This window comes from Mya arenaria, chromosome 16, assembly GCF_026914265.1.
Source record: "Mya arenaria isolate MELC-2E11 chromosome 16, ASM2691426v1".
Taxonomy (NCBI): domain Eukaryota; kingdom Metazoa; phylum Mollusca; class Bivalvia; order Myida; family Myidae; genus Mya; species Mya arenaria.
Window position 1 is genome coordinate 38,236,359 of NC_069137.1, and position 12,225 is coordinate 38,248,583.

Consider the following 12,225-nt stretch of genomic DNA (forward strand, 5'->3'; position numbering starts at 1 on the left):
ACGTCATGGAAATTGCTCGCGTGCCCTACTGCGTTCACAAAGCAAACACATAAGAAAAATATGCGATCAATTTTTAAATGGTGTAATCTGTCATCAAAATTCAGCATCGGTATCAGATGTTCTTAAAACATCAGACGACAGCTTTTTATCGTTTGAGTTCCTTAGCTTCCTTATCAAATTATACACTTAAAATCAGCAGTCACTTGGTATTTTGATTATTGTAAATGTCAGTTGCGGATTCAGGATTCCACGTTAAAAAAGGCGTAACTTAAGGGTCGTAACCTTTTGAAATTCGCTCTGTCTAAGAACCGAAACTTTTAACAATTTCTAGTTCGAAATGGTATATTTTGGGCGTATTTAATTACTTATTTTTATATTGAAATTAAAAGAAAACTTAAGGTGGGGATCGCGACGGAACCCATAGATCCGCTTGTGAACGTGTCTGACATAGAATTTAAATATTTACATAACCTTTTTCACATCTGAGCACCAGTCTATAATACTTATATTGTATAATCATGCTTGTAGTTCTAAATATGGACCACCTTATCAGTCTGTCTGCTCACTCCTTAAATTCGGACTTTCAGGTCAGGTAAGATATTTATATTTATACATATATGTTCAATGTCCGTCGAAAATATAGCATGATTATAATATGCAATACAAAAATGTCGTATATAACACATTGTTTTCTAAATCCATATCATATAATAGCAGATTACGCATGTGCAATTAAACTACGGCAATGCTGTGCAAAACAAATAGAACGCTTGTCGGTTGAAATAAAAACAAACTTTACAAAGAAAGTGTTGAAACGAAATAAATACTAGGTAGGTCGTTTAACCTGTAAGTGATGCTTGTATAAAGATGCTTCGCAGGTGGCCAGTGTGCGATATGGTGTTTACGACCCCACAGTCCAATCGACTAGAATAATATTCCCTATAAATTATTTATTCTGACCACCTGATTATTGTATCATATTAGAGAGTGTTTCTTTGTTTCCGTCAATACATTTAATCCTATATTGGAACGGTAAAAAGTAGGCGGAGCTTAGCCATGCAATTACTACTGTGCGTATAAATTGCGACGCTATTACAGAAAAAACAACAACATTTTACGACATTTCATGACAGATTAAAAAGGAAACTTGGGTCGTTCGAAACACCAGATCACTCGAGGTTAAGTTCGGGCCCTGTAATCCTTGAGCGATCACAGTTTTACTGTTCGTACACTGTCATCGACAGCATTGCACAAAACATTTACTTCAACTACAACCCCCGTGAAATCGTACACCTAATACGTTGCGCTCGTGTTTATTTTAACAACTCAGGCTACTATCGCAAAAAAAACTATAAGCTGCCATGGAAATCTTTGGTGGTGGTGTGTAAGGTTATTTAAACTCGCACTCGGGTCAAGCCCATTCGTCGAGTGCTCCGTTAAGATTGTTAATCATTTTAAGTTCTTCGAGCATAGTGCACAGACAGAATGTAACCCTGGTTAGAGCTACTCTGGTTCTTTAACGTGCACCAGTGTATAACACTGTCACACGAGACCCCCATTTAACGCCCCCCCCCCGGAAGACAATCTATATATTTATGGATATCTTTTTAACACTCTTTTGTATGCTGGATGAAGTAAACTGAAAAGAAAGCTCTCTTAATTTGTAACAGAGTACACTTGTTTGTATCGGTGTAAGATCAAAATATATTTCATTGAATGAGCACTAATCGGTAACACGAAGGCTACCACAAATATGGCATTGGTTAAGGTGACATCCATTTCAAAAACAGATAGGGTAGGTAGGCTTATTTAAAAAAGAAATAAAATTAAAACATATAAGGCTTTATGTATGAACGATTTTGTCATCATTGGAGAACGGTGTTATACATGTAGTAGTTTTCTGTATAATATTTTAAAGGTTTTAAATTGCATATTTAAATACACACTTAAAGAATTTAAAAAAAAAATCAAAAAAATCTTAGTTTATATTTTGTTTATTTTTTTAACACCTGACTTCTAAAACGGCAGGGTCGGTGTCTATTTCGTAGGTAGGGTCGGGTAACCGGAACCAAATGTGTTTGTTTTCAGGCCTTAGCGATCGGTCAACCAGTACTGTGATAGTGAACAGTTCATGCGGTGTAAATTTTTAAAGGGGCCTTTTATATGTTAACACTGAAATTTTGAAACTTTTGCTCAGACATTTTGGCGCTATGGAAGTCTGTGACCACATCGCTATTAATTGAAAACGCCATTTATAAAGGCTGATATGTTAATAACTGTACACAAATCATGTTTTTTTTCGGTTTCTATTCAAAGTACTTGACGAATGTAAATACTAGTATATGCGTTTTAAATCTATAAAGTGTAAAGTTTATTGTGTCCCTTTAACTTATCAAGACAATTTTACGAATGAACTTTTAGAGACTGTTATTGAAATATTTACATTTGACGTTTTTCAGGCAACAATGGCTACAACCATGCAACTGGGCGCTCTATGGTGGATGCTGCTAGTGTTAGTGCAACCCTCAGGTAAACATATTACGGAATTTACACAGTTAATGAGTTCTTGTAGGGTGAATATTAGTGTTTAGCATTATTTACAAGTTGGTGGTTGGTTTCTGTTTAGCATGTATTAGGTTAGATGTCATGAACTAAAACCTTAATGATGAAGAATGGGCGGAGTGAGCGTAGCGAACAAGCCCTTCTGAATCATTAAGGTTTAATTCAGGTCATTTAACTGTCTTGGAATACAACATCATTGGCTGACATATTGTCAACGCAAAATCTGACGCAGGGATTGTAAATCGGATGAGTGGCAGTAGGCGGACCTTTAAACACATGCCAAATTTTAAATTCTTAATGATTAAGCGCAGTACATAATGATTGCCTATCTGCAATTTAATTCACTGGAAATAAAGGTTGTATTCTAAAGAGAATAATATTGTTTAGTATTATTAGGAGGTTAATGATTTGTTGCTGCTCACAAGCCTGCGAAATTCTAATGTGGATGTTCATTTAGAGTGACACTCGTATTCAAAATCAATACATACACATGTATAACAAACATAATTTTTGAGTGCTAAACCTCTTACTTCTTATTAAATAGTGCATTTATGGAAACTATTAATTTCTATAAACAAGATTGTAATCGTATAGTTAATAGCTGAAAACGCCAAAATATTAAATGATTGGTGAGTGCTAAAAGATCTATTGTGATCTATTAAAGTCTCATAATGTAGAAATAACGTGTTTTCTGCACATTTCTTTCAAATTGAACTCGGTATCCTTCATAAGAACAATTGTTTTCTAACATTTATTTATTCCTATTGGTATATTAAAACAACTGTTTTAATTGTGGTAAATCTAATAGTGGAATAAGAGTGCCTCTTTAAGGAATGAATTGTGGGATTAATATTAATATTGGGGTTTGAGCACAGTTGGGCTGGTTGAAGTCTGTGGAGTCATTTGGACTCCACACGTACTTTAACCAGTTCAAATGCGTCCATGTTCCTGATAATGACATCAATCCCGCAATTCGTTACTTATATAAAAGTTCAGTACTTTTTTCAAACATTGTTAAAAAAAATCATTTCATTTAAGAAAAAACCTTACAGTAATAGTGTAAAAAGAACGACACGACCGTAACCAAAAACAGTTAATCATATTACATCAATATAATAGTGTAAAAATAAACCAATCACTTCAAACCACTTTTAAATGTTAACTTGAAACTCTAATGACATAAATTTATTTAACATATTATACAATAACACTTTCTAACATGTAGTCGGAAATCGGGTCTTTCTAAGTCCGCTGCATGTAGATCGCGTAGTAATTTCATTTAGCAGTTAAACTTATTGACTTTACTCTTGGGAATCCTAATTATGTTTGCAATAATATACTTCACTGGCAATCAATTTAAACTAAGATCAACAAATACAAGCTTAAACACTACATTTAATTTATGATATAATTCAAAATTTTACGAACTACTTCTACCGGTTTACCGGCATACATCGATAAAAATGGCCAAGGAGCTACGAATGTATCCGAAGACCTTGCGTTCATCGGAAAATATTCGCAATTGCTGAAAAGCAGTTTATATAAGGAATGGAAATTATTTGATAAAGGTGTACATATAATGCTCTGAGTGCCGCCAGCCAGCACCCAATTTTTAACGTCATTCACATGATTGTAATTGCATAATAATTCATAATGTTTGATTAATTCGCATAATATGTCTACCTAGCAGTATTTTTTAGTTCCAGTTTGCACACATTGCGGTTGATTTGAACAATGCTTTCGAAACGATTCAGTATTTATTCCTGATTTTTGTTTCGCTTTATATTCAGCGGGAAGCAAGCGATGTTTTGAATGTGCTGACGTGCCCCACCCAGCAGACTGTAAACTGGTGACAATATGTGCTGACTATGAGGTAAACACAAAACGTCAAAAAGCGCGAATGTGAGATAAACACACAGCGTCGACAGTGTGTGTACACCACGTGAAAAATTGCGTCATAAATGCTACGTCGGAAGGCAATATTTTGCTTCGAATGAAGACTTTTAACAAAGATAACTTCACCAATTTTTTCACCATTTTAAATGAAACATAGCGCAGTCTACGCCGCATACGGAGTCCCGCCTTCGGTATTTTACCAGTGTTTGATTAAGAGTTTTGTTTCGAAAAACACTTCGACAAAACCTTTCACAAAACGGCCGTCTGGTGGAGCAGTGCCAAAACATTATTTTATGAACAGATTTGTCGGAGTGTTTGATGAAACTAATCACCTTTTTAAACTCCGGTAATAAAACGCAGGTGGGGCTTTTTAAGCGGCACAGACTGCCCTTTGTTTCATTTAAAATGGTGCATTAAAAGAAAAGTTATCTTTGATTTAGGTCTTCATTTTAAGCAAAATGTTGCCTTCCGACGTAACATATATGACCTAGTTTATCACGTGGTATACACACACTGGTCGTTATATGCAGAATAAGGTAAAGAGACAACGCTGATACGGGCTGATCCTTAGGTCAGCATACACCGAAAATACGTACGGACTGTGAGATAAGCACACAATGTCAAAATATGTACCGACTATGGGTCAAACAGACACCGTCGTTATGAACCGACTATGAATTAAACAGACACCGTCGTTATGAACCGACTATGGGTTAAACAGACCCCGTCGTTATGAACCAACTATGAGTTAAACAGACCCCGTCGTTATGAACCGACTATGAGTTAAACAGACCCCGTCGTTATGAACCGACTATGGGTTAAACAGACCCCGTCGTTATGAACCGACTATGAGTTAAACAGACGCCGTCGTTATGAACCGACTATGAGTTAAACAGACACCGTCGTTATGAACCGACTATGGGTTAAACAGACACCGTCGTTATGAACCGACTATGAGTTAAACAGACACCGTCGTTATGAACCGACTATGAGTCAAACAGACCCCGTCGTTATGAACCGACTATGAGTCAAACAGACCCCGTCGTTATGAACCGACTATGAGTTAAACAGACACCGTCGTTATGAACCGACTATGAGTTAAACAGACACCGTCGTTATGAACCGACTACTAGTTAAACAGACACCGTCGTTATGAACCGACTATGAGTTAACCAGACACCGTCGTTATGAGCCGACTATGAGTTAACCAGACACCGTCGTTATGAACCGACTATAAGTTAACCAGACACCGTCGTTATGAACCGACTATGAGTTAAACGTGCTAAATTAAGTTTAAAATTGAAATCATATTTCAATAAACAACCCGTTTCAAACAGGGGTTTATAAGGATAAAATCCACAGTTATATATCAATAAACAATCGAAACCATGATATACAAGTATAATTCATCTTTCAGAAATGTGTAACAAGGGAGTATATATCCTCCGGAGGTTTAGTTCTCTACAGCAGTGGCTGCGAGTCCAAAACAGTAAGTACTTGTCTTCCCAGTACTTTGAAAAGAAATGAACTCCTCCTTATGGTGTCACATAACCTGTAAACATTTAGTGATATTTTACCTAAAATATTTATTTTTTCTTTAGTTTTATCAAAGGAGTCACTCCTACCAACTGCTTATGGTGTCATATAACCTGTAGCCATTTAGTGATATTTAACCTTAAATATTTATTTATTCTTAGCATAATAATACTAATAATTACTGCAGTTTAACAATGTCAGAAAATATTGATAATCCAAAATATTAGAACAGAAAAAACTGCATTAGATCGTTTTCAGACAACTATTTTTATAATTTAGCGCTGCGCCTCCTTTGGCAAGCGTGACGTCAGTCTACCTGAAAAACGTCAGACGACAGATATCGTCGTATGTGAAGAATGTTGTGATGGTGAATTCTGCAACATGCAGGGGTGCGGAATCGCCGGTAAGTGAGAGTCATGTAAATTTGACACTCATTCATTAAGTGTGACGTCAGTACTCAAAGGCGCCAGACGATGGATATTGTCGTATGCGAAGAAAGCTGTGATGGTGAATTCTGTTGGTGTGTTGTGATTTAGAACGCTGGCTGGCTCTTAATGTCAGAAATACCTTTTGTGTAACAGGTTAAAGTATGCTATAAAGGAGATTGGCATTCGGGCCTGAGCTGCGGATACTCTGGTAAATGATTGACAATAATCTTAAAGTTCGAATTGATTCCCAGTAAAGTGTATTTATTATTGATTATATAAATTATTAAGATTTCTCAGATTAATGTCATCTGGCTACATTGAAATTGCTTCACCATCCATTTGCAGCGTGGTTACATGTAAAATGTTCAGATATTGTAATACCTCCATTTACATTTGTGGTTGCTTTCGAAGGCAAATGACTGGGGTGATCCAATTTTGAAATAAATGTGAACGGGAAGGTTACATTACACTATATGTTTCATTGCGTATTTACTGATTGTCATTCATTTTGTTAGCCGCTCCACAGCCCCGTGGTCCGTTCTGTTTCAACTGTCCCACGCTTGATGACCCTGCGGATTGTAGGACGGTAACAGAGTGCGAAAGGGGTCAGGTATGGGTTATAATTTGAGGTTACATTCTACCATTACTTAAATATACAACTTTGTGGTTTAACTGTCTGTCATCAAGAATTTTTTAATCAAAAAAGTAAACCGGCAATGTTTTAACATGTTTGACAATAATCTTGGCAAGATTTAAAGTAGGTCATGAGAGTTTGTAGATTAAGTATTAGCTTAAATTACATAATATAGAAAACCATGTAATTTTGTATAATTTGTGTTTTATTATCGTGTACATGTATTGTACCACACATTTTATAAACGATATACAGTCGAATCCCGTTGGCTCGAACTCACTGGGACAGGCGTAAATACCTGAAGCCTCGGGAATTTCGAGCCAAGCGGTAATGTTTACCACAATTAGAAAGAAATTGGTCCTTCACAACCAGTTCGAGCCAACGAGTAAATAGAGCCAAGCTATTTCGAGCCAACGAGTAAATCGAGCCAAGGAGTAAATCGAGCCAAGCTAGTTCGAGCCAACGAGTATATTGAGCCAAGCTAGCTCGAGCCAACGAGTTAATCGAATCAAGCTAGTTCGAGCCAATGAGTAAATCGAACCAAGCTAGTTCAAGCCGACGAAAAGCTAGTTCGAGCCAACGAGTAAATCGAGCAAAACTAATTCGAGCCAACTTGTAAATCGAGCCAAGCTAGTTCGAGCCGACGAAAAGCTATTTCGAGCCAACGAGTAAATCGAACCAAGCTAGTTCGAGCCGACGAAAAGCTATTTCGAGCCAACGAGTAAATCGAGCCAAGGAGTAAATCGAGCCAAGCTAGTTCGAGCCAACGAGTATATTGAGCCAAGCTAGCTCGAGCCAACGAGTTAATTGAGCCAAGCTAGCTCGAGACAACGAGTTAATCGAACCAAGCTAGTTCGAGCCAATGAGTAAATCGAACCAAGCTAGTTCGAGCCGACGAAAAGCTAGTTCGAGCCAACGAGTAAAGCGAGCAAAACTAATTCGAGCCAACTTGTAAATCGAGCCAAGCTAGTTCGAGCCAATGAGTAAATCGAGCCAAGCTAAATCGAGCCAATGAGTAAATCGAGCCAAGCTAGTTCGAGCCAATGAGTAAATCGAATCAAGCTAGTTCAAGCCAACGAGAAAATCGAGCCAAGCTAGTTCGATCCAACGAGAAAATCGAGCCAAGCTAGTTCAAGCCAACGAGAAAATCAAACCAAGCTAGTTCAAGCCAACGAGAAAATCGAGCCAAGCTAGTTCCAGCCAACGAGTAAATCGAACCAAGCTAGTTCGAGCCAATGAGTAAATCGAGCCAAGCTAGTTCAAGCCAACGAGAAAATCGAGCCAAGGTAGTTCGAGCCAACGGGTAAATCGAGCCAAGCTAGTTCGAGCCAACGAGTAAATCGAGCCAAGCTTGTTCGAACCAACGAGTAAATCGAGCCAAGCTAGTTCGAGACTACGAGTAAATCGAGCCAAGCTAGTTCGAGCCAACGGGGTTCGACTATAGTTTTATAAGAGCAGCTTTATCACGATCACCAATCAAAGATTTGTGTTGCCCATATGCAGATTCCTACAACTGATACATTCGTTTACCATCATTGCATTTTTTTCTTCTTTACAAGGTGTGTGCAATTCAACAGATTCTCCATTCAACCCAGTACCTGTCGAAATGTATGAGAGATCTGGTATGCTAATTTATCAGACCGTTAGTTAATTGTTGGCAATATTATTCGTTGGCGAAAATTTTAATTCGTCAAATACGTGTACCACAGTGACATCCACTTAATTTAAAATAACTATTAGTAACGTGCTATTTGATCGGACAAGAGAAGTTCAATAGGATAAATTATATGGCATAGCATTACTTAGAGCTGTATTCCATTATAATTTCCATTGATTGCTAAAAGCCTGATTATTCGTTAATTAGTTAGAAATGTAAAGAATACGTAAACAGTTGTTATTATACACATATTTCCGCATACAAATGTGTCCAGTCATTTAAATTGTATGACAAGAATGTAACATTCAAAGTTTCTTTATGTGTTAATGAAGCTCTTTAAATAAGCCATACAATTTTAGCTGTTCAACGATAAAAGTTTAGTTCGATTGCAAAGTAATTATTTTATACCTTTCAATTTTACACGATGTACAAGTCTTACTCCAAAATAAGATGTACCACAATTAATACACTTAAATTATCGGAAAGGGTGAATGATATCAAAAACAATTGTTTTGATAAAGAATAATTAATTTAGAAGAAATGTGCAGAAAGGTTTATCACTCAAAATCAATGTTTGTTTTACATGTGTATGTATTGATTTGAAATACGAGTATCACCTTAAATGTATGTTCTGTTCTGCTCTGTTCTGTTCTGTTCTGCTAATTATAAATATTGCCCTTTTATTTCAGACATGTAACGCAACAAGCCACGCCTATGTTCAGAGCGGCCATTGCTTCCGGTGTTGTACTGCAGACTTCTGCAATGATTCCTGCACTCAACCATCAGGATGACGTCACTCCCATCAATGACGTCATTTCCGTTTGCACATTTTGCGTTGTGCTATAATTAAATTATGAAAAAAAATGAGAAAAGGTTTTCTTAAATCACTTCAGATACATATTCGCCAAAAATGTGTGTTTTTGTTGTTTTAAATACATTTATAATTTCATATAATTATGACGAAAACCCCAATCGCGAATGGATGATGGTTTAGTTCAATGTATACATGGATGCTTATTTATTATGTGTTTTTAATTCAATAATTATTGTATTTTCATATTTTATGAAGCAGTAAATACAGTCGAAACCCGTTTTACTCGATATCCCAGAATACGGCCAAAATACTTCGAGCCTCGTGGATATCGAGCCAATCGGGAAACTTAAACAAAGTAAAACAAAATCAGTCCTTTACATCGAGTTCGAGCCAACGAGGAATTCGAGTCAAGCGACATCGAGCCAATGGGTTTCGACCGTATAACAAGAAATACGTGAAACTGCCGGCTGGCGCAAGTGATAGCTGTTCGTGGTCAAGTAACAATTGACGCATGCAAAATTATACACACGATAAACGTTTAATAAACATACAAGTACATACAAAATAACACCTAATACATCTGAGCAAAATTGTCATTTGAAAGCGCATACATGGAACGGAATATTTAATAAAGAAACATAAGGTTGAGGCTTAATGCAATCTCATTATAATCATTTCGGGACTTTTACTACATTGCAATACGTTATACAACGTAACGTCGTGAAGAGTGTATGGGGGGTCTGATTTTCATGAGCTATGGGCTAATGTTAATTTAATTAGGACAAACAAAATAAATAGTTAGCGTGCAGTGCCCCAACCATCTCTTAAAAAAGAGTCCGACTCTAATTTCTTTATAAATATATACAACTGAGTGCGTACAATTTTGTTCATATGTATTTCAGTATTAAATACTGGGTACGAAAGTGTAAAACTTAACACATTAAATGTTTAATAATAAATTCATAAATGAAGCTAGGACGCATACATAAATGAATTTTACTGGTATTATAGTTATGCACATGTAAATTGTAACCACGCCCCTCGCCCCAGGTCCGGAGGTATATCGGGGATAGCCGGGGCAACGGCCGTGTTTTTACCTTCCATGCGGCCCCGCAGTGCCAGGTCAATGCGGTGGGTTTTCCCTCGTGCTAAAAAAGCGGGGAATGGGCCTTACCCAGGGTTCCTGGGTTGCAGGGGTATTTGGCGGGGATTTTACTTTCAGTTCGTCACCGCAGGGCGGGGATTTTACCCGGGCTTGGCTGTACCGAAGGTCAAAGTTCCCGCTATTCCCCGGACCTTGGGGGCCGTGGTTACAATTGACTGGTGCATTAACTTAAGTCCTATTTGTATGTTTTTGAATACCATATTGTAATCAGGCAAGTCTACAGAACCATTAAAATTGGTTTTAGCCTTAGGGAAGACACGAACGTAGTAGCAATCGGAAACAACTTGATATTCTTCAAAATGAAACAGCTCTGAAAAAATCGATCCCGAAATAGCACACATTTCATGACGTCCGTAAATATTAAAAAAATATACATACAAGCAATAAACACTAGTCATAATGCAATCCATACACCATCGCTACTGCAAATAAAGATCTGTTACTATATTTAGCAGTGATGAAACGGTCGGTGTCCTTATTCCACAAACACCTGGAGCCGAGTTGTACACCCGGTCTCTCACGAACGCTCCCTATGGAAACGACGGCCACGAATTTATAGTTCCCGGGGGCCTGTCTTCGAACTTCCTCTAGTACACGCGCACTAAGCAACTGACTAAGATGGCGGCTTTGCGACGCCTCGTAATATTTATCGTGAAGATTGTCCGACAGCACTTTTTCTACTGCAATTTCAATGTTGCGCGGCTCAACCGGAAGCTCCGTCGCCGGCGCCATCTTGTATTTGCTTTCTTGGCGGATCTGGCGTCTGTGGTCGGAATATGTCGGAAGTGATATGTCCATAGGCGTGACCTCCAGAAAAGTGGCCGTTTCCGTTCTGAGTGTCGGAGGGGCCGTGGAGGACCTGGCGCTGCTTATCGGAAGGACCTTTGCTCTGCCAATTCTCGGTGAAGCTAGAAGGGAATGAAAACGATTTAGGTTAACCGTGTGTTAATGCAAAACCTGGCTATGTCATTGCGATGTTCTCTATGTTTTGTAAGTATTCACCGATTGTAAAACAAAATACTGGTTGAACGATTCATATATCCTGATTTAGAAATGGGTAAACATTAAAACAACTTTGTTGAGGGCATGTTCCCTAGACTTGTTAAACATTAACATTAACGTTTGTGTGTTGACGACCATTCCTTCAATGTTGACCCTTTCCGTTACAATCATTGATAGCGTTTACAGTTTTAGATAACAACTCGCACATATGTCTCAGTGGTTCAGCGGTAAAAACGTCGGTGAATGGAATCCTGCTTCCGGTTATACAAACTTTTTTGTGTTTTATTTCCCCCCCCCCCCACTCTTTATGAATTAAAAGCAAACTGGTGCAATTTGTAAGAATTCCAGTAGAGAAAAAAGGCGAAATTACACACACTTAATAAAATATGCAATGAATACGATAAAATTTAGCAATACACACTACATGAAGTTTAAATAAATATCAAACTTGTTTGGCTATAATAAAACAGACTTTTGAAATGTTCAGTGTTTGAGTTTTTTTATTGACTTTTTTGGTTAATTAAATATTGT

At 37.5% G+C, this 12,225-nt stretch overlaps 2 protein-coding genes across 3 annotated transcripts in view; one reads left to right on the plus strand and one right to left on the minus strand.

Moving 5' to 3' along the window:
* Positions 1-1,738: 1,738 nt before the first annotated feature.
* LOC128222657 (uncharacterized) lies at positions 1,739-9,589 on the plus strand. Its single transcript, XM_052931759.1, has 8 exons — positions 1,739-1,795; positions 2,460-2,529; positions 4,353-4,435; positions 5,876-5,947; positions 6,274-6,397; positions 6,938-7,032; positions 8,616-8,678; positions 9,403-9,589. Exons 1-8 carry the CDS (start codon positions 1,754-1,756, stop codon positions 9,502-9,504), a joined length of 651 nt encoding a protein of 216 aa, XP_052787719.1. The 5' UTR covers positions 1,739-1,753; the 3' UTR covers positions 9,505-9,589.
* A 454-nt stretch (positions 9,590-10,043) lies between these two features.
* LOC128222554 (dynein light chain Tctex-type 5-like) overlaps positions 10,044-12,225 on the minus strand; it is a 15,996-nt gene continuing 13,814 nt past the window's right edge. For both annotated transcript variants that reach the window (XM_052931619.1, XM_052931618.1), the window contains exon 3: positions 10,044-11,600. In XM_052931619.1, the coding sequence (XP_052787579.1) occupies positions 11,083-11,600 (518 nt within the window). In that variant the 3' untranslated portion in view covers positions 10,044-11,082. The remainder of the gene's footprint in view (positions 11,601-12,225) is intronic.